This window comes from Polyodon spathula, unplaced genomic scaffold, assembly GCF_017654505.1.
Source record: "Polyodon spathula isolate WHYD16114869_AA unplaced genomic scaffold, ASM1765450v1 scaffolds_812, whole genome shotgun sequence".
Lineage (NCBI taxonomy): Eukaryota > Metazoa > Chordata > Actinopteri > Acipenseriformes > Polyodontidae > Polyodon > Polyodon spathula.
Genome location: NW_024472299.1, coordinates 35,377 through 55,440, shown reverse-complemented (window position 1 = coordinate 55,440; position 20,064 = coordinate 35,377). Strand labels below are relative to the sequence as shown.

Below are 20,064 nucleotides of genomic sequence, written 5' to 3'. Positions count from 1 at the left end.
TTTATTAACTGTTAACAAATGTTTGTTAGCAGTTAATAAACTAAAAAAAACAGCCCTTAAAATAAAGCATGACTTAAAACGCTAGCATCACGTTGTGCGCTCAGCTGAAATGTATGAGGACATTATAACAAAAATCCATTCTCTTAGGGGGTGAGGGAGCAGTTCAGTCTCCATGCCTCAAGCCTGCCCTGGACTGGAGGGAGCCACTGGCAGACGAATGCATTACAAGCAATGGCAACAAACAGTGACCCTCACACATTAGCACACTTGCACTGATCATATCATTAATTTAATATACTAGTCTTTTTTTTTAATACATGCATTAAACTGGTGAACATAAATGCAATCACATGTGGAAATATTTGTGAAAATAATATATATATTTTTTTAGTTTGATGAGATTGCATAAAGTTAGAATAGTGGTTGCATTTATTGATGTGTGACCGACATCTCTTTTCAACGCTCACTTCCCTAATGTGCTTTCCAGTCCTGTTTAGAGCAAGCAGAGTATAGCAATGCACTGCCTCTGCCAGACAGCCTTCTTTCACAGAAGTTAAAAATCAACAGGAAGCCGTGTCCTTCTGTGAAGCTGTAACAAACCACAAAACGAGGCACCTACCATATCCGCAGACAGACAAAATGAACTCTTTATATTAGACAAATATGTTCCTATAATCTCCCAGCAGCCTCTTGTATTCCTTATACCTATATCTAACATTAGGCTGGGCCACGTTTGCCCTGATCGCAGCCTTGTCACAATATGACATAGACTCCACAAGCAGAGCTGCCCGCTGGCTCCATAATCTCAGGCCACTTTAAGACAGGCCAGATTTTTTAACTCACCTTTAAATTGCAAATAAACAGAATTTAATCAACTAGTAAAGTGTGAACTGCCTGAACAGCTTCAATAAATGTATTTAATTGTTTGATTGTGGCGCCAATTCTTTGGGGAGAGCATCGTAGCTACATGGATTAAAATCGCATTGCTTGCCATTTTTTGTAGTCAAGCACGGATTACATCAAACAGATCAAAAATATTTCAAAAGTAGTGAGCAGTGCTGTAGTTATTACAACCTCAATCGCAAGAACGGCTTGCAGGCACCATAAAAAAAGGGAAGAGGACAGCATCGTTTGAGCTGTATACCTGACCTAGCAGAGCAGAAATGTGTCCGCTGGTTTCAGTTAGAATGGGGTTTCAGTCCCAGGCTGCTGGCCGGTGTTTTTCTGAAGCTGTTCAACAGTCACCTGAAAGAAGACTGTTGCAACAGGAAGTGGTTTTGAGTGAGGAGGATGTCAGGACTAAGTTTTCAAGTGTCAGACAGGAAGTACTGCCACACTTTTGTCACACGCTATGGAGCCCCCAGAGAAAGACAAGCAATTGCACACCCCCCCCAGCAATATTTCTGCAATAGCTTCCCCTGATTTGCCGTGTTTTTTTAATATACTTTACAATGCTTACCTATGCTTTTCCTGTGCTTTATTACACTTTGCTATGCTTTTACTGTGGGTACATTTTCATAAGGGTTAGTTTACCATGTCTTGTTTTTTCTTTACCACACCTCTGTGTGCTTGACCATGCTTACCTATGCTTTATTACACTGTGCTTTCGCTATGGGAAACTTTTATAAGAGGAGGGAAGGAATGCAATCCCTTATGTGTCGATATCTGTGTGCCATTTTGGCGTACACAGCCAGGCGTTGTCGTGTTCTGCCTTTCTGAAGCAGAGTGCACAGGAAAGAGACCGCAGACATTATCCGCTCGCTAGAGTCACGTGATTCTGTGCAGGCTAACCTCACAAGCACGCCAGCTCTGAGGCTAGTGGAACTTCAGAGAGCTCACACGCGTGTTCTGTCGGAACCACTGCAAACTTTTTGGCCCACGCACCCCTTCCTCTTGTCCGTAGTACATGATCCCCTCTCTCCCTCACTCCACACACATGGACATACAACGATGGATTAAAAAGAACTCCAACATGCCACTGGCTTCTCTGTCTGTCTCTGCTGTTGTGGTTTTTTCTTTTGCAAGAACCAGCCCCCGACCCATCTTAAGAGCAAACTTCACAATACAAATTAGTTTACCGATGGTGTCCAGCGCTCACTAATGTGCACACCGCTTAGTAAGCTGATAAACAACAAACATCGCCAGAAGAGCAGACTTCATCCAAGCAAGCTTAAAAGACAGCAGTCAGATGCACAGTGCTATCTAGAATCGTCCACATGACAGGAGGTGTCAGCAGAAATATTTGCTTTAAGTTTATATATCTATAAGTTAAGATGTGCATGGTAATTATTGCTAAACCTCACTTTTCTAGACACTTACATTACAAAACAGATACAATAGAGAAACCTCGCTCGACAGCCACTCATCAAAAAAACCACTGCCATGTCATTTCACGGTCAATATTACAATGGGTTTTACTGGCCAGTATCTTAGTTTTAATGCTAGAAAGACTCTTGAGGAAAAGATATTTGCATACAGGTGCTTCTGCCAACTGCTGATGCTGCACGCATTCTAACTTAATTAACAAAAAGTAATCCCCATTACTATTGAAAAGTAATCTGATTACTAATACTTTGGTGTCAAATATATAAAATAAAGGCAGACAAGCTATTTGTAATCGCTTTTTTTTTTTCCAGTACTGTATTTTTCATCATAAAGCGCGCAAAGTACACAAAAGGTGAGTTTTAAAGGTCTTGTAGCATACTGTGTTCTGACTTTGAATGCTTTCGATATGGGCAAACAGCCTCAACTTCTCACTAATTCACTGTCTAAATAGATATTGTTGACTAGTTCTCTAAAAGGCTTACCTCAAGGCATTCAACAAAGACACATGTACTCTAACACTGTGAAACTACAAGTCCTCTAGATGGACAGTGCAGTGTGTTAATGCACTGCCCTTTCTTCTCTAGAGGCCTGGCTTCTAATCCTAAGTGAAATGAGGGCTGCTTTGGAATAAACTGAACTGCTCCCTCACCCCTAAGAGAAAGGGTGCTCCCTCAAGTCCAGGGCAGGCTTGAAACTACTCCCTTACCCCCTAAGAGAACACTGCCAATGCTTGTGTTATCCCTACTCTTGATACAGACAGGAATATTCTTTGGTATCCTGCAGAATATTATAATATATAGATTTTTTTTTTTTTTTTTAAATATATATAAAAAAAATGCACAGCAGCAACTGTTTAGTGAACAAAACGCAGGCCAGGTAGAAAGTGGAGTCTGTTACATCTCAGCCCCGTTTCCATAGAGACACTTCCTCTTCACTTATCCGTTTTCAAAATCACTTTTTTTTTTTTTCTCTTAAAACCACGTTTAAAGCTGGAGTCAACACTAAAAAACAAAATGTTCTGAAAAAAAAAAAGTGTATTACCGGAAAGAAATCCTACACAAGCATCAATGTTGAAACAATATCGCTTAAAAAAAAACCCCAAAACTGGGGATAATGAAACTTTATAACCGATAACCTGCCAGACTTAGCACTGAAACACATGTGTTGGGGCAACAAATATGCTTGTTTTAATGTGGTACAGTGTTGTGATTACATCAGTGTTTCCTCTTTCAACAACACAGACCTTTACACTACAATATAATCATTGCCATCTTTGAACGACTTTAGTCTCCACGACGTTGTCGAGACGTAATAAATATTCAAACATTAATTAAAAGCGACCTTCGGGAAGAGGGATTCCATACAGAGGTGAAGCAACTTCCACAGCAAACATGTAATTTGTGTCACTTGCAGGCATCTTACAAAGCCGCTGTGATTTTTTTATTATATATATATATATATATATATATATATATATATATATATATATATATATATATATATATACAATGCAAATTATTTTGCTTATGTACAGTATGCTATTATTCATTTACAGTAACTAGCCAAATAGTTATATACTATACCTTAATGCCGTGGAACAAAGTTAATGGAATGATCCAGTTGTAAAAGCCACATCCCCTTAAATGTGTTGAACCTAAATACAGTCAAAGGGAAGATTCAAATGGCGTTTTGAGCTATTTTTCTATTTCCCCTGTTGTTTGATTGGGGTTCTGCGTGGTTCCGAGTTCTGTTGCTCTGGGTTACATTCATTTCTTGTACAAATCTGCCTGGATCTGAGCTGCTTTCACCTTGCCTTGAGAATCCCGATTGCCAGCACTGAGCTGTCTCCCTTGTTTCAATCAAACCATGTGACAGTGTGACCATTCAACTCGGCCAAGTTACAGGCTATTCCCATTAACGGAATGAAATATGAGGACAGATTAAAATAAGTCTAAATGGTATTTAACTCACTGCTTATAATTTAGCACAGAATAGGTTTTGGACACGTGTCTGATCCTGTCCAAAACTGGAACCACATACTGTATTCAGCATCAAGGTAGTAAACACACGCCTCCAAATTGATATAGCCCCATTGAATTATAAAGCCAAGCTGAAATGATAGAGTGCTCTATGCACAATATTTTAAACCACGAGATGAACTAATGTTCTGATAACTTGCAGTTTCATGCTTAATAATTTGTATCAAAACTGTGATTAAACGCATTATTTATTCTGATAGGTGCAAATACATATTCACTTTTTTTTTTTTTTAAAAGCATGCGTCATGCCTATTTATGTTCTGGGTTTTCAGTATTTGACCTGATAATATCACTGTGCATCACCACGCTTATCTATGCTTTACCCATGCAATACCACTGCACTGCACTGGTCCCTAAAATAACTTCACTTGAGTTCGGCTTGCTGCTGGGTCGCTCGTCTAATAAAAAATATCCGGCGGTGTGGGAGACAGACCCCCGTTCTTGAGACGCTGACGGGACACGAAGAATGATGTTGCATAAGTCGGTTGAAACACAGGCTCCTGTAAGGACTTTACAAATTGTTAACAGCCAGTGGAAAACGCCACGGCACCTGCTGCTCCTTACCTTGGATACTCTGGAGGTAAAGTTTCAGTCCGTTTCGAAGTTGCTGGTCCCCAACTCGCTCGAGCTGTTTGAAGATTTTGGAAATGTTGGTCTTGATAGACTCGTGTCTTCTTACCTCAGCCCGGATGGCGGTGGAATGCAACAGTTTGATCTGGCTGATGTTAGTATTCATTTTATCATTCCTTATCACGATTTCGCGCGATGTAAAATAAAGCGAGGGCAGTTGTAATCCATTTGTGTGACGCAAAACCCCCAAACCCCCCTCCCTCCCCAAAAGAATGGCCAACACTGAAAAAAGTTTTGTGAAAGTTTCTCAGCTGGGTTTACGTTTCCTCTGACTGGCTGTGAATGCACTTCCTGATTCTAAAGAATGCTTTTTTCTCTCTTCTTCTTCTTAAGTCCGAAGTGTTACACCTGTTACCGGCAACGTGACGTCAACACAAACCGCTGTAGTGAGTTTCAGGAACATTCACGGAAAGTTTACTAATATTGTTTTGCGATTGCATTCCGGCTGTAACAATATCCTTATTAACTTATTGTTTCAAATGTATTTTTTAAATAAAACTGTTGCGTTAAATACTACAGTATAACAAAGCACAATAAAGTATTTTTGTATAAATAAATAAACACATAAATAAATACATCATTAAACAAACAGAAAAGTGTGTATATATATATATATATATATATATATATATATATATATATATATATATATATATATATATATATATATATAATGCATAATACATTTCCTATGTTCCATAAAAGACAGCAGTTTGAGTCTACTTCAGTCTAGTTGTCCAGGTCAACTGTAGCACAATTTAAATCTTCAGGGGTTTAAATGTCTTGGCCATGGTCATCAGGTCCTGTCAGAAAAACATTTTGACATCAGATGACACCACGTCAAATCCCAGGTCACGTGTATGAAAATCCCGCCACTATAAACCAAAGCTCTGTTTTTAGAGCATTTTACAGCACTGTGGGCTGCATCAGCTATCCGTGGTTATACTGGGATCACCTGAAAAATAAGTGACGCAATTCCAGGTGCTGTAAAATGTTCTGAAACCCCACGAAGTCGGTTTTATTAATAGTATTAATGTTTCAGCATATACTTTGATATTTGATGTGCAAGTGTTTAAATGTGAATATGAAGTTTGGTATACTTTTAAAACAGAATAAACAGATTTATCCCCAAAAAAAGTGGTATACAATATTATTTTTAATAATAATGTGTATTTAATAATACTACCCATGTCTGTTTTGTCATTTTATCATATATTATGAATCAGCACAGGTCATGTACCGCATCATAAGCATATTAACGTACCACTAATATATTTATAGTCTGCAATGCAGCTCATCAAAGGATGATAATTTTTACATGAACACTAGAAAACTGTTTATATAACGAGAAAGTTGAGGTGCATTTTAAAAAAAAAAATTGCCGGACAGAATCAGAGAAAGCTATACTGTATCGTCACCTTGCGGCTGCGTGCGAGATTGCTTTTTGAATACTGACTGTTTGCAAAATGCAATAACAGGTTAAGCTAAATTCCTCGTTTCGGTCCAAGCGAGCCAGCTCTGCAAAACCAGCAACCTCAACTCAGGGATAACGTCATCGCAGTAAATCACATGACAAGCGCTAAGCGTCGCCGGCCCTACCTTGTGATCGACAGCAATGCCGCCCAACGAGCGAGCGGGAGGCGGCGAGCACAAACGAAAGCTCCGCCCTTATTTTTGTCTTCCAATAGCTAACCGCCTCAGCGGAATCGACAGACACGACAACCAACCATACATTCGGACAACACAAAAGCCCGCCCACTGGCCTGAGGGCGTGTCACAAAAAAAAAAGGACGGGTTTTAAAAGAATGATTGACATGCGATCAAACCAACCACCGCTCCCGTTCGGCGCTGCCTGGCGAGAAGCGGTGTCGTCACCGGGACGCTCTCTGGAAGGAAATCCGCTTTCAGGTTTAAAGAGACAGCGTTGACTCCAGAGGGCAAGCGAGATACAAAACCGCGTAAATAACTTTTTATTCTCTGTTATTATTTAAACACGAGCTTCTGAAATGGTTTGCGGCGGCTTCGCCTGCTTCAAAAATGCCCTCAGCTCTCTCAACGTCGTTTACATGGTGAGTATAGCGCTGACTGAAGTAATAATAATCATAATAATCATCATAATCATAATAATAATCATAATAATAATAATAATAATAATAATAATAATATAAGGGTTCAGTGATTATTTGTAACGCCCTGTCAACAACAGCAGTTTGACATAACATAAAAAAAATGTTGCAAACCCTATGGTGGCGTTTCCAGTACCTGCTGTTATTTGGTGGCGGTGTGAATATATTCAGGGCAGTTATCTAAACAGGGCTGTGATTTATTTATCCTTGTAACAGTTTTTACGGTGAAATGCATCAACGTCAAGGAATAGAGAATCAGCCTTGGGTCGAGTCTCCTTTCCTGATTACATCTAGAACCGTGTTTCTTTTTTTAAATTTTTTAAATTGTTATAATTCTTCCATTTTTGGCATGTGTAGGCCTAGAACAGAAGACGTCAGCGGCTGTCTCATCGGGGTTATTGGGGGGGGAGGAAGGGGGGACCCCAGACCCCAGACCCCAGATATTAATATAGACTAAGAGTTAGAACTTCGCTGCCTGTGTGCGTCACTGACCCTGGCTGGGTGGTGTGGATGATGCACTTTGAACTGTGCACTCTGCATTTGCATTTTATTTTACTAAGCGCAATTTAAGACTGCTTTGGAACAGTGTAGACACTGCACTTAAAGATAAATAAATAAGTAAAAATGAAGGACCTATTCAAACATTGTGTTCCTACCAGAATTATTATTATTATTATTATTATCAAATCTGTTTACAAATACATACATAAAACCAAATCTAGCTGTACTGCATTTAACGCCTTGAGAGTGTACATTTCACAGGGTCTGCTGCATTAATGCGTCCACGCACAACAATACAGCAGTTCCACGAAGAGCTGCCAGTGCCTTACTGTCTCAGGGTTTTGATTCCAAGCCCCACGTCAGCTATATAATTTGTCATGACGTCTAACACGAAAGAGACTTATTTTGCCATCGTGGTTAGAGATCGTGTTTAATGTCCTTAACCCTGATGGCTTCTGAAACAAGCCCACTGCATCCTAATGTACTCTCTTAAAAATTAAGCCAAGTTTGCACTACGTAAACCTGTGGCATACACTTCAGCACAAATACCGGGCCTATGACAATGCTCGTGGTCCAGTCACAGTAGTATTTATTATACAGCAGACTCTGCCTGACCTCTGAATTCTAACACGTGAAAGTTTCCATGAAAAGCATTGGGCTGGAAGCCATACACCTATGTCTCTGGTGTGTCTTGTCTTCTGAGTACGGATTGAGGTTGTGTGAGTCCATGGGGTTAATCTTTCTGTAAATGGTACACGTCTAACCTCAGTCCATAGCACACTGAAGGAATGCTTAATAATCTAGCCAGATAACTCGTAGGGGCTGTTTATTGATTTTGAAAGGACCACTCTTGTTGATTGTACTGATTCGGACTCGTGTGTGATTGTGCACATCTGAACTGCTGTTAAATAACGTAATCGCAGCCTGTACTGTGCCTTTTTGCTCTCCAGTGATCTGTGACTCTCACCCCAGCACATGTTTTTATGATGACATTTATAGAATTAACTACAGGGTGTGTGAAAGAGAAACCAGCCTGGCACTCGCTGACAGCAGTTTTTGACATTCTTTGCGTTAGCGCCAACAGCTGTAATATATGACTGGTTGGGATTGCTCTGCTGTTTCTGCTTTTGGAGTCCTGCTAGACTGGATCTGTCCTGCCTTTTGTCAACAAGAGCCAAACAAACCTCTGACTGATTAGCCATTAAAAAGTTCGAAAACTGCAAACGAATTGGCTTTACAACTTCATGCAATCAAGACGGACAGGGGTATTGAAAAAGGGGTACGATCAGTGTACATGCAAACTTCATCCATTGTCACTTCATTTTAGGTGAAAACGACTCCTTTGACCAGTTTTTAGACAACACAGAACAGTCTTCAGAATCGCTATAAGTTTAATAAGGCTAGGCTTGTTGCCGGCTGCTCTGTGTCTAGTCAAGCTCGTACAGTAGTAGTGGGTGAAACGGATATGCAATAGAAGGGTTATTTCCATTGATGCATTGACCCCTGTTGAAAAGCTGTTGTACATCCACTCTCTGTGCGGTGCTGTGTTTTATTTCTTCCTCTTTCAGCAAATCTGGCGTGTGGCAGGGGGACTGGTTAATGTTTACTCTCTGGTGCGTCTGATGTACTGGGAGTTTAACCCACACTCTATTGAGATTGTGGATGCGATGATGACTCGAGAAATACGTTAGTTGCGACTCGCCACGTTACTCCTGATCTACTATACTGAAGTAAACAAAATATGCATTGAGAATGAAATGTTGAATATTGCCGGCATCCGTTGCCCCTGTCATGTTTAACAAGAAACCTTTCTGATGTAAATAGCAACACCCCCACTGCTCCTGTGTTAGCCAAGTGGATATTGAATCACAAAACAGGAAGCAAGCTAATTTTGAAGTGTTAGGTGTTTCGAGTTGACAAGGCACTGAAATATATTTAGCTGCTGTTTAGTCTTCCCAAATAAAATAAGCCTCTTCCCGTGATTGTCACAGTGCTGTGCTTTCTAGTGCAGCAGATGTGTCATTTTCTTTGCTTTATAATTCAGGATAATGTGCGGTTATCTGTCTTGAGAAAAACTGCCTTGTGAGTTTCAATTTCATGCTTCAAGATTTAAGATTAAAGCACACAGTAGAGAGGCTTAAGTCAGTGTGACAGAAAATAAATGCATTGCATCTTGTGTTGTAAACTGGCTGAGTTCTAATTTCCTTTTGCAAAATGTGCATGCAAATATGTCCTGCAAATGCTGTAGTGACTACTAGCCTTTCATTATTATATGCGTTGCTTTAAACTCGTAGTAGCCCAGCTGCACCCAGTCCTGCTTTTCAGTGCCACTTTGTATTCTGCTTGCCCAATGCAAAGCTCCAATGCAAAGCTCCCCAGAAACGTACTGTTCAGTGTTTGTGTGTTAAAACCAAGAAGAGAAAACTCAATCGCTTTCAACTATGTGAACATTGTTTCTTGCTGAATTGCTTTGCTTTTTGCATAAAGAGGGGGGGTTAAAATAGCTTTAAACACAGTGGTGACATCTATGCAGGCCCACATGGTTGTCACCGGCAGTGCAGCTTTTACATTATAATGTCCCTGAACCGCACAGTCAACCCAACAGTTTTTCACATCCTCCGTATTTGAGTCATGATGATTTAAAACCTGCAGAAGCGTGTTTCAAGAATCCCAAAGCTCTGCAAGCAAGCGCTATTATTAAATATCTATTTATCTATGTATGCAATTAAATGAAAAAGCAAAGGGGTTTTATACTGTGGACTGCAGATCAGACAGCTGTGCAGCAGTTTTTCAAGTTATCGGTCAGACAGCTTCAGAAGGCACGCTCTCTGTAGTCATTTACCTCAAGGATGCCAGGAAGGAGTAGAACTGCATTCAGCTTTTGAAACTGGGCCAACGTTAATCTATGCAAAATGATCAGCCAGTTAATTTCCTTAATTGGAACCAAAACCGTGATATCTGTGTATTATCAACATCAAGAGCATTAAAAAATAAATAAATAAAATAAATATTTTCATTGTTCCAGTACTGGCAGCCAGTTCTGCTAAATTAGCCCGCCAGAGCTCAATTACTGTGCCTCATTTTTTTTGTAAAAAGTTTATTTTGCAATATCACATCTTATCTTTCATCTGAGAACAAACAAAGGCAGAGCCGTGCTTGAAGTAGTGACCATTTCTTTTATTTTTCTTTTAGTTCTTTCACCAATGAGTCACCAATGAGATTTTTGTTATTTTCTCCCAAATTTAGTAGTGTCCAATTATTTTTAGGCTCAGCTCATCACTGACTCGGGAGCGGCGAAGACGAACACACGCTGTCTTCTGAAGCGTGTGCTATTAGCTTCCTGCTTTTTTACACACTCGCCATGCAGCCACCCAGAGCTACAGCGTCGGAGGACAATACAGCCCTGGGCAGCTTACAGGCAAGCCTGCAGGCACCCGGCCAGACCACAGGGGTCGCTGGTGCATGGTGAGCTGAGGACACCCTGGCCGACCTAACCTTCCCTCCCCCCTGGGTGGTGCTCGGCTAATTGTGCGCCGCCCCCTGGGAGCTCCCGTCCACGGTCGGGAGTGGAATAGCCTGGACTCGAACCAGTGACCTCCAGGCTATAGGGCGCATCCAGCACTCCACGGGGAGTGCCTTTACTGGATACGCTATTTGGGAGCCCCTAAAACACAACTCTTACAGACTAATTGTTTTTCGTTTGTGATGGATATGGTGGGTGGATCCACCGATGTCTCTGGATCAGAAAACAAGGTCTACACGTGACTTATCCAGGAGGGAAAGCCAAGATATCATCTAGTTGGAATCCAAGCTGTTCAGCACGCTTCTGCAAATGGTACATCTCACACTTTTATGTTTTCATTTTATTTTGTAGTAAATTCGGTTTCATTTTGTGATCTGTTATTATGTATTGCTGCTGCAGTGGCATTGTTGACACTGACACATACTGCTTTAGACTGTTGAAAACATGAGTCATGTGCGTTGTTATCAGACAAAGTCAGTAAGAGCTTGGTTCTGTCACTGTTTCAGAAGCCGTACTGTGTGTCTACGCAGGCTGCAGTTTAATAAGACGCAGTTGAGCTTTGAAATAGGCGACCGTTTTATTTTTCAGGTGACCATTTAGAAAAAAATAAATAGGAGCCTGCAGGCTCCAAAAAAAAAAAAAAAAAAAAAAAAAGCTTACTTTGAGCGCTGCAGAGGCTGTGACCTCAAGCTTTTAAGCACTTTCCTCTTTCTGTGCCTCTTAAATACAGGGCTTTTGTATTTTGTTGTGTTTTAAACGGTTGCTATGCAGAGCTTATCGCGGGATGCCTCAGTGTTGTTGTGCTTCCTCACTTCATGTTGATTTTATACTCTAATCTTGCTTCCTCTTACCATATATGGAGGTATGTATAAATCCCTTAAATGCAGCGCCTGCAATAGCAGAAATAGCAATCATTACCGCTATGGAAAGAAGAACCTGATTGCATAGCAGTTTACTCCATTCCAGGTTTTCAAATGAGCTACAATGTATAGGAAACAAGCTTGGATGTGTCTTATTAAACTGGTACAGTAAAACCAGGAGTGGATCAAACTGCTATGCAATGGGAGTCTTATTCCCATCCCTGCATTATGTGCAGAGCCCATGCTTCTGTACCAGTGTAATGTGGGTGTTTGTGAAAGATGTCGCTAGAATGTTTCATGTTTTCATTTCTGACAGTCAGCAGGTTGGGTTGATGTAATTCGTGCCCCTTATTTTAGCTGTCCAGAACGGAACACATAACATCAATTTTGTCTTGGTTTGGTCTTGCGGTTTGTGTTCCCCTTGCAGATGACTCAGCCAGAAAAATAAAAAAAGCAATGCCCTGCTGTAACCCTGTGAGTGTTCTGCTTCTTCAGCTCATGTGACTTCTCAGTCTGATCCATCATGTTCTGCAATTATAAAACTGCCTGGCTGTACCTTTCTGAGCCTTCGTTGCTTTTCTGAATCAGTGAAGAAATGTGTTTTTGTTCTGTAAAACCTAGAGGGCATGGCAGAAGGATGCTGGATTCTGTTTCATCTCCTAAACTTTTTAAACATTTTAAATTTTAAAGCAGGGGGAACACGAAGCCACTTTGTGGCTTGGAACTCTCAGGAGACTAGGTTTTCGGGACACTGCACGGCACGCCAGGGGAGTTTGGGGGGTTGATTCAGCAAAGTTGCCTCAAACTAGGTGGGGATTGGGGGGTTGGGGGGGGGGGGGCATGGTGTAATATACTCTTCATACTGTTAGCCTTGTTAGCTTTTAAGTATTTGACTGCTAACACACCAAAGTGTAACTGGACACAGCTTTCTGAAAAGAATCAGTTTAATAATAGACTCTGTGCTTGGCACTTGAACACAGCGTTTTTATTGTGAAACGAGGTCAGACTGTTCAGCTAAGGCACATGTTGACGAGAAGCCGTTATCCGCATCTCTGTTGTGAAATGCACCCCACGTGTTGCGTCTTGTGTAATCCTGACTTCAAACCTGATCAGGTCATTTGATTGTGTACAGACTGTTAAACCGTAAACGGCTTAAACCGATTTGGACCTCCCGAGTTAATGATTGCATGGAAAAGCCGAATCCTTCTCGAGCCATGCCTCTCTCTCCTCTTTCCAGCTGGTGGGCTTGCTGCTGATAGGCGTGGCGGCCTGGGGGAAAGGCTTCGGCATCGTCTCCAGCATCCACATCATCGGAGGGGTGATTGCTGTCGGGGTGTTCCTGCTTCTGATCTCCATCGTGGGGCTCATCGGAGCCATCAACCACCACCAAGTCCTGCTGTTCTTTGTATCCTTTCACTGGGAAAGAACAGCAAACTGTAGTTGGTGAAGCCTTCATTCCTTTTAGGGACACGAGAAACGCTGCCTAATCTGGCAACATAAATCCTAACTGAAAAACCTAAACGGAGTTCACTTATCCTTCCGATTTTACTAGCTGCTGTCAATAGCAGCTATCTGAAAAAGATGAAACCCAATACGCTAAATCAGTTTAACGCAATCAGAGGTAGACCAGCGACATGTGCAGTAGATAGATGTGTTATCTAGTAGTAAGTACAATAAGGAACATCTGCTGCCTCTCAATCTTCATCTTGCAGTGATGTTGATCGGGTGACCCAAGTATAGGTGTAGTGATACTGTTGGGGCACTAAACAGCATGGATCATGATTCGATATTGAATGCTCTACCAGTGTCGGCAGTCACCTTTGCAGAAATAATAAAAGCTGCACACTACTTTGAACACTTGCAGGCAGAAAGGACCTAGGTAGTTGCCAGGACTTCGTTTTTAAGTGCAACTCCTGCGATCACCTCGGTTTGCAGCAGAACATGCACGTCAAGTAAAGAGCTTTTTTCCGTTCTAGTAGCAGCTGATTGAGTCAGCATTCCTCCTTGCTCCAGCTCTGCTGTTTCCCTTAACCCCCTCTCTACTCAGTACATGGTCATTCTGTTCCTCGTCTTCATCATTCAGTTTGGGGTGTCCTGCTCTTGCCTGGCCATCAACCGGGGCCAACAGGTAAGAATATTTAACCAAACCTTAACAAACCTCTCAGCTGTGATTTTTATGTTGGTACTCGGATAGAACAGGGTTAAACTAAAAAGACGGGTTTCTGCCAGTCTCTCATTGTAATTGTAGTGTTTTGGCGTCAGTTCCTTAAGATTGCCTTATTGTATAGTTGTAAGGATTTATTGATTAAGCCAAATTTGAAGAAGACTATCATGGACTTTCAAGGTTCAAAAGAACGACTTGCAGCAGTGAACACTTAGCTACCATTATTTAATGTGTGAAATAAATTGCTGATAATACCTTGTGATATTTCTAGCCGTTAGACACACGGTTATATTTATAGGAAATTTGTAAGCTCTGATGGGCTGAATAGCTTGTCCCCATCTTAAATTGTCTTCTGATCTTGTAGCTTTTGTAGTATTTTTTTTTCTTCTTTTTATATATATGTTGTTTTTTTTGGTAACAGAAAAGGCTAGGGAAATGGGGTTGGAGGTGAATCGCATTTAGATTTTGCTAGGAGTAACACTGTCAAAGTAAAGTCATTTTAAAACGTTCTTCTGTCTTTGTACCTACATCTCCAGTAAACACTAATTTGGTTTACATTACTAGTTTCTGTATTTTATTCATGCATTCTAGTCACACCTCATTTATCCATGGATTTCACACATCCTTGGACCTGTGTCCCCACAAGCACGAGGATAAATGGAGTTCCACTGTACCCTGAAAGGTTTAGTTGTAGAACATGAAACAGAAGTGCAGGTTACAAAGTGCCCCCCCCCCCCCCCCCAAGATCATTTCATTGTTTGCTTGAACCGTGCTTGTAGGAACAGCTCCTGAACACCTCCTGGGGTCATCTGAGCAACCAAACGCGCATGGAGCTGGAGACGAGGCTGGACTGCTGTGGGCTACTCAACGACACACTGAGCATGGTCCAGTTCCGGATGGACTTTGCAAACTGCGCCGCGGTAAGTGGACAGGGCAGTGATCGGCCTGGGAGGCGAGGCCATTCAGCACACCAGTGCCCGTCCGGGTCCAAGTAGCATGTTGATATCGAAACCTTGCCAGGATGGGTGCCAAAGAATTCCAGTGATTCAGCATCAGCAACGTGGCTAGGTAACCCATCCATACTCTCACCACTCTCTGCGTAAAGAACTGTCTCCTGCCTTCTGCTCTGTCCCTACCGAATTTCCAGCGTAACCCTTTATGGGAGAAGCATGTTTCACAAATAAAATGCTAACCTTCCTTTTGCAGTGAGGTGCACGAATGTTTAAAATGTACTGATGGGCTGGATCTGGTCGTCCAAATGGTCCATTTCCTCCCTGTGATGCTTGAGTCGCTCTCAAATGTGTTTTAAGAAGAAACTGTTTGAACTGCCGCTCCATTCCTTGCTTGCCTGAAGGAGTTAAGGATGCTGCCCTGTAGTGTTGTTGTATTCCTGGCAGGGGGTTCCTGGGATAGCTGTTGCTTTATTATTAAAATTGTCTTTTTTATGTTATACTCTTGTTCCTTCCAGCTTTGTAAAGCAAAGAACCAGTGTTACACTTGCGGGGATAAAATGCTGCAGCATTCACAGGAAGCTCTCCAGATCCTGGGAGGGGTGGGGCTCTTCTTCAGTTTTACCGAGGTGAGTCTGGACACAAGAATCCGACCGCTGCAAACAAGCCACTGGAACTTAAGAAGTGGTTCCGACACTTAGAAGTGTGTCACGTTATCTCTCCCCATTGGTCTTGTTTACAAAGTGGTCCTAACACTGGGCCGTTTATGTAATCTGATTTTGTTAGGAAATGTAGCCTATTCAAATGATCACCTCTCCACTTTCCATTTCAGATCCTGGGAGTCTGGCTAGCTGTGCGCTACAGGAATCAGAAGGACCCACGAGCGAACCCCAGTGCCTTCCTGTAGACTCCCCCCCACCCCCCCAATCGCACACACACACACACGCAGACACACACAGACAAACAAACATTCTCGTCCCATCTCCTCCCTGTAGCTGCTCACACCCTACCTACGGATCAAAATGACACACCCACTGAGCCAGCAAGCACTAAATGAATTAATGTCAGAAACCAAACCCAGCCATGTGCGTTCACTAATGCATGATGGAATGGACTCCTTGCTGGCATTCCTCCAAGGAGACTGGCAGTGTCTCTTTCCAGGAGTGTCCCTTTGCAATGCGCCATTCTTGATGTGAAGTTTTTATATATAATGTATAGATGTGTGTGTGTGCATGTACAGATACAGTGTGGCTTAAACAGAACTTGAGGCTTGAAAAGATAAGTAGATTGGAACGCAAAACAGGCAAGGGCGGGGTATCCTCGAACTCAACAGAAATAAGATTTGTATAAAGGCGTCTTGTAGTTTTTTTGGAAAATAGTTGTGTTTTGTTTCATATAGAATATAGTCTTTCCCATTGACAGCCTATTTTTTTTTTAAATAGTGGCAGCCTACATAGTTAAGTTGCCGTTACCTGGTTAGAGCGATGCATAATGTGGTTTTGGAAGTGTTAAATATTCAATTGAACTTAAGTTGTAGTTGCAGCTTCAATACAGTGTTTCATATTGTTACAGTCAGCCCTAAAACTGAATTTGGGAGATTTATAGTGGATACACCATGAACGTTCACATTCGTAGAGCGCTGTAGTTTTTCCATGAATGAGGATAGCTGAAAAACTCGAAAGTGGTCAAGCAGGTTGCGTACAGCTCTCCTAATGAGTGGAATAACCACAGGACTGTAAAGAGTGTTCTGTTGATATAACAAGGAGAATAGAAAAGAAAGCATGTTTTAAACCTAGCTGGATTCAGAGAGTTACATGGCATGAGTCAACCTCTGCATCTGCTTAGAAACGCAGCGTAATTTGGAACGGCACGATTCTCCCTGTGGTTCTGTTGTAATTTGGAACGGCGCGATTCTCCCTGTGGTTCTGTTGTAATTTGGAACGGCACGATTCTCCCTGTGGTTCTGTTGTAATTTGGAACGGCACGATTCTCCCTGTGGTTCTGTTGTAATTTGGAACGGCACGATTCTCCCTGTGGTTCTGTTGTAATTTGGAACGGCACGATTCTCCCTGTGGTTCTGTTGTAATTTGGAACGGCACGATTCTCCCTGTGGTTCTGTTGTTGGATTTTAATGAATGCAAGATTCCAAAATAGGGATGGGGGTCACTCTGCACCGCCGAATATGAAAGTCATTTGATGCTAGATCCCTGGAGGCTTGTTTCGGGGTGTCAGAATGATGGTCCACTCCGTCCTGTTCCAGGTTGAAACAGCACTTGAGGCAGGGCTCTGCGTTTCTGTATGTATCTAGCGCTGGGTGGGGAGACAGTCGCAAGGTGCAACGTGGAAAGAGCTTGGGGATGTCGGTGATAATCTGACTGGAGCCAAATAAAAAATGTTATTATGAATTCTCAGCTGGTGGTTCCTCAGAAAAGCCTGAAGGTGGTTAGCCAATTGAACCGTGACGTGCATCATATGTTGCAATCTAGTTTAAATGCAAGGCATGCGAGTGAAGTCTCTTTGTGCTAAATCTGGCTGTGTGGGCCAGCCTTAAGGACCAAGTGGCATGCATTTAGTATATCGGAATGATAGTGAAGCAAAATGTAAAATACACATTATATCTAATAGAAAAATGTCGCTGCCAAAATACAGGGATGACTCACGACGCCTTGAAATGTGCAGTTGGAGTAGTGGTATAATATTAGCAATTGTTGTGGTGTGTTGAGGTGGGGGTTTAGCGGGGGGTTAAAAAACATCCCTGTTTTTAAAGGACTTCAAGTAAATGTGATTTATTATTGTTGTTTTGCCAAATGATGGACGGGCTTGTGTGTTAAAATAGATTTGTTTTGTTAATATTTTTATAGGGTTTTGTTTTTGGTAATTCTCGGATTTATGCTTTTGTTCAATGTTGCCATACACACGTGTTGTTATAAACTGCCTAGGGTTTGTCCCCAAATTGTCTGCCAATCATAGGTGTAGTCCATTTGGCGTGTCTCAACCACACGAGATATATGAAGACAAAATAACTGTACAAACAAGACAAGCATTTTTTTTTTACAGATTTCTAAATAGAATTGATAAAGCTTTTAGGGTTTATGCTTGTCCTGCTAATTGCATGGAGCACTGTACCTTTCACATTTAAATAACCTTCTTAAGATTTAGAGTAGGGATGTACAAGCCCAGTGCTGCAGGACTTCTAGGTATCGTTAAATAAGTAATTATGAAATTTAGGGTGCAGGAGCGGAATTCTGCACCCCTGGATTATGTTCCCACGACTTCTATAATGTGTGAAAGCATGATTTTAAAGTGAATGGCAATCAGGGTGAGGATGGACATTATTTTCGGTTGCCTGGGTATGGTAATTGACACTTGTTCCACTGCTACATGTGATGGGATCCATCACAGAATAATGCGTGTGCCGACTCAAAACTCCTGCCCTAATGAAGTTCTGATATTTTCCAACTTTCCAGTTTCTGGGAAATGTGAATTGCCAATATGTGGTTCTCAAAAGCCCTCTTTCCATTTGTAGTGCTTTGCTTTGGGTAGCACTGACTAGTGCATTAGTTCCCTTCTCCGCAGACCCATGAACACCTGCATTGGACTGCTAAGGTAACGTTAGGTAGTGATAATCTATTGAAGAGAATCAGTTTCAATATTACGTAGGTTTCTTAAAAAAAAAAAAAAAACAAAAACAGCAGTACAACTTTCATGGTGTTCCCTTAACCCTAGGGGTGTGCCTTCCCTTTTTGATTTGACTGCAGATTGAAGTCAAATCAATTTAAAATGATTAAATAAAATAAAAAAATAAATTGCTGGATGTGTAGTGCTTGCTTATAAAGGAAAGTCACAACCAGCGCTTTTAAAAAAAGGTTGTGTTTTTCCTTTGATCCTACCACCATAGCATTTCATGTTAGAACCCAGATTTGACCTTTTTCCTGTAAGATTGCAAGCAAGTTTTAAGCCAACTGGGGCAGAAACTGTTTTTAAAGGCTCTGTTCATTCCTCTTTTGATAATGCACTGCAAGTCTTTTTTATAAATACGCTCCGCAGTTCTCCAGCCTATCCAGTGCTCACGAGGAGAGCCCAAGAGACACGGTCAACTGTCCAGACTAACTTAAATAAGCAACCTGGAATGCCATTGTCATCCTGTAAACCGTTCAAACGTTTCCCTGTGAACGAATCTGAAGCAAACAACTCCAACTGGAGCTGGCGTGGGGGAGGAAGTTCTCCCGTTCTGCTTTCTGTTTCAAGCCTAGTCCGGCAGACTGGTTGTCCCCCAATAGACGTGATCTGTGTGTTTTTGAGGATTTAGCTGGACTCTTTTTTTTGTGTGCGGTTGAAAGACCTAAATATCAGAACCTTTTTCTCCTGACTCCCCCATCTCGCCCAATTAGACTAGTCTCATAGGATGCAAAGTGGTTTAATGTTTTACACTGAAAGAACCTTAATGTAAATAAAATTTAAGAAAATAACACCGGTGTGCTGTGTCTTTATTCTGCAACAGCCTCAGAGAATGAGGGATGAGTGGAAGTACCACCCAAGTTCCTCACTGTAAAATGAGGCAGAAAATGAAATATTTACTCTGGGTGATCATTTCACCTCTAACTAGCAGAGGTTGTATTTACACAATGCAAACTGCTCTATTGACCCATTTTTTTTTTTTTTTTTTTTTTTTCAAATAGTGTGTCATTTAAAAGTAGCCTTTCCTGCATTCAATTTAATGTGAATGCCCTGGGGGGGGGGGGAATAATTCAGTCTGCTTAGCATTTTAAAGAAGATGCTTGTGGCAGAGCCCTGCTGCTGTAAAGGAGTGTGAGTGGGGAATGTAATGTTGGCAGGGAAGGGGTTAAATCCGTCAGCACTCACAGGCATGGCTGTCCCCCAGTTTGGTAATTGATGCTAGTGGGGGAGTAGCCACACATGGGCCTGCCGGCAGGGACACACTTAAC

The 20,064-nt window shown here is 41.6% G+C and overlaps 2 protein-coding genes across 4 annotated transcripts in view; one reads left to right on the top strand and one right to left on the bottom strand.

Annotated features, from left to right (window-relative positions):
* Nucleotides 1–5,301, bottom strand: part of agap2 (ArfGAP with GTPase domain, ankyrin repeat and PH domain 2) — a 38,528-nt gene extending 33,227 nt beyond the window's left edge. For both annotated transcript variants that reach the window (XM_041241745.1, XM_041241746.1), the window contains exon 1: nucleotides 4,929–5,301. In XM_041241745.1, coding sequence (XP_041097679.1) covers nucleotides 4,929–5,100 — 172 coding nt within the window. In that variant the 5' untranslated portion in view covers nucleotides 5,101–5,301. The remainder of the gene's footprint in view (nucleotides 1–4,928) is intronic.
* A 1,580-nt stretch (nucleotides 5,302–6,881) lies between these two features.
* Nucleotides 6,882–19,587, top strand: tspan31 (tetraspanin 31). 2 transcript variants are annotated; one of them, XM_041241774.1, is made up of 6 exons: nucleotides 6,882–7,063; nucleotides 13,242–13,409; nucleotides 14,052–14,132; nucleotides 14,948–15,088; nucleotides 15,637–15,747; nucleotides 15,951–19,587. In XM_041241774.1, exons 1-6 carry the CDS (start codon nucleotides 7,001–7,003, stop codon nucleotides 16,023–16,025), a joined length of 639 nt encoding a protein of 212 aa, XP_041097708.1. In that variant the 5' UTR covers nucleotides 6,882–7,000; the 3' UTR covers nucleotides 16,026–19,587. The 2 variants fall into 2 exon arrangements, with proteins under 2 accessions (XP_041097708.1, XP_041097709.1); XM_041241775.1 differs by lacking the exon at nucleotides 6,882–7,063 and adding an exon at nucleotides 11,266–11,456.
* The last annotated feature ends 477 nt before the right edge of the window (nucleotides 19,588–20,064 follow it).

Excerpts from the sequence above, each read along its gene's own strand:
- tspan31 (XM_041241774.1), top strand. The coding sequence starts at position 7,001 with ATGGTTTGCGGCGGCTTCGCCTGCTTCAAAAATGCCCTCAGCTCTCTC. Across the intron at positions 7,064-13,241 it reads CTCTCAACGTCGTTTACATG|CTGGTGGGCTTGCTGCTGAT; the intron begins GTGAGTATAGCG and ends TCCTCTTTCCAG. Across the intron at positions 15,748-15,950 it reads TCTTCTTCAGTTTTACCGAG|ATCCTGGGAGTCTGGCTAGC; the intron begins GTGAGTCTGGAC and ends TTTCCATTTCAG.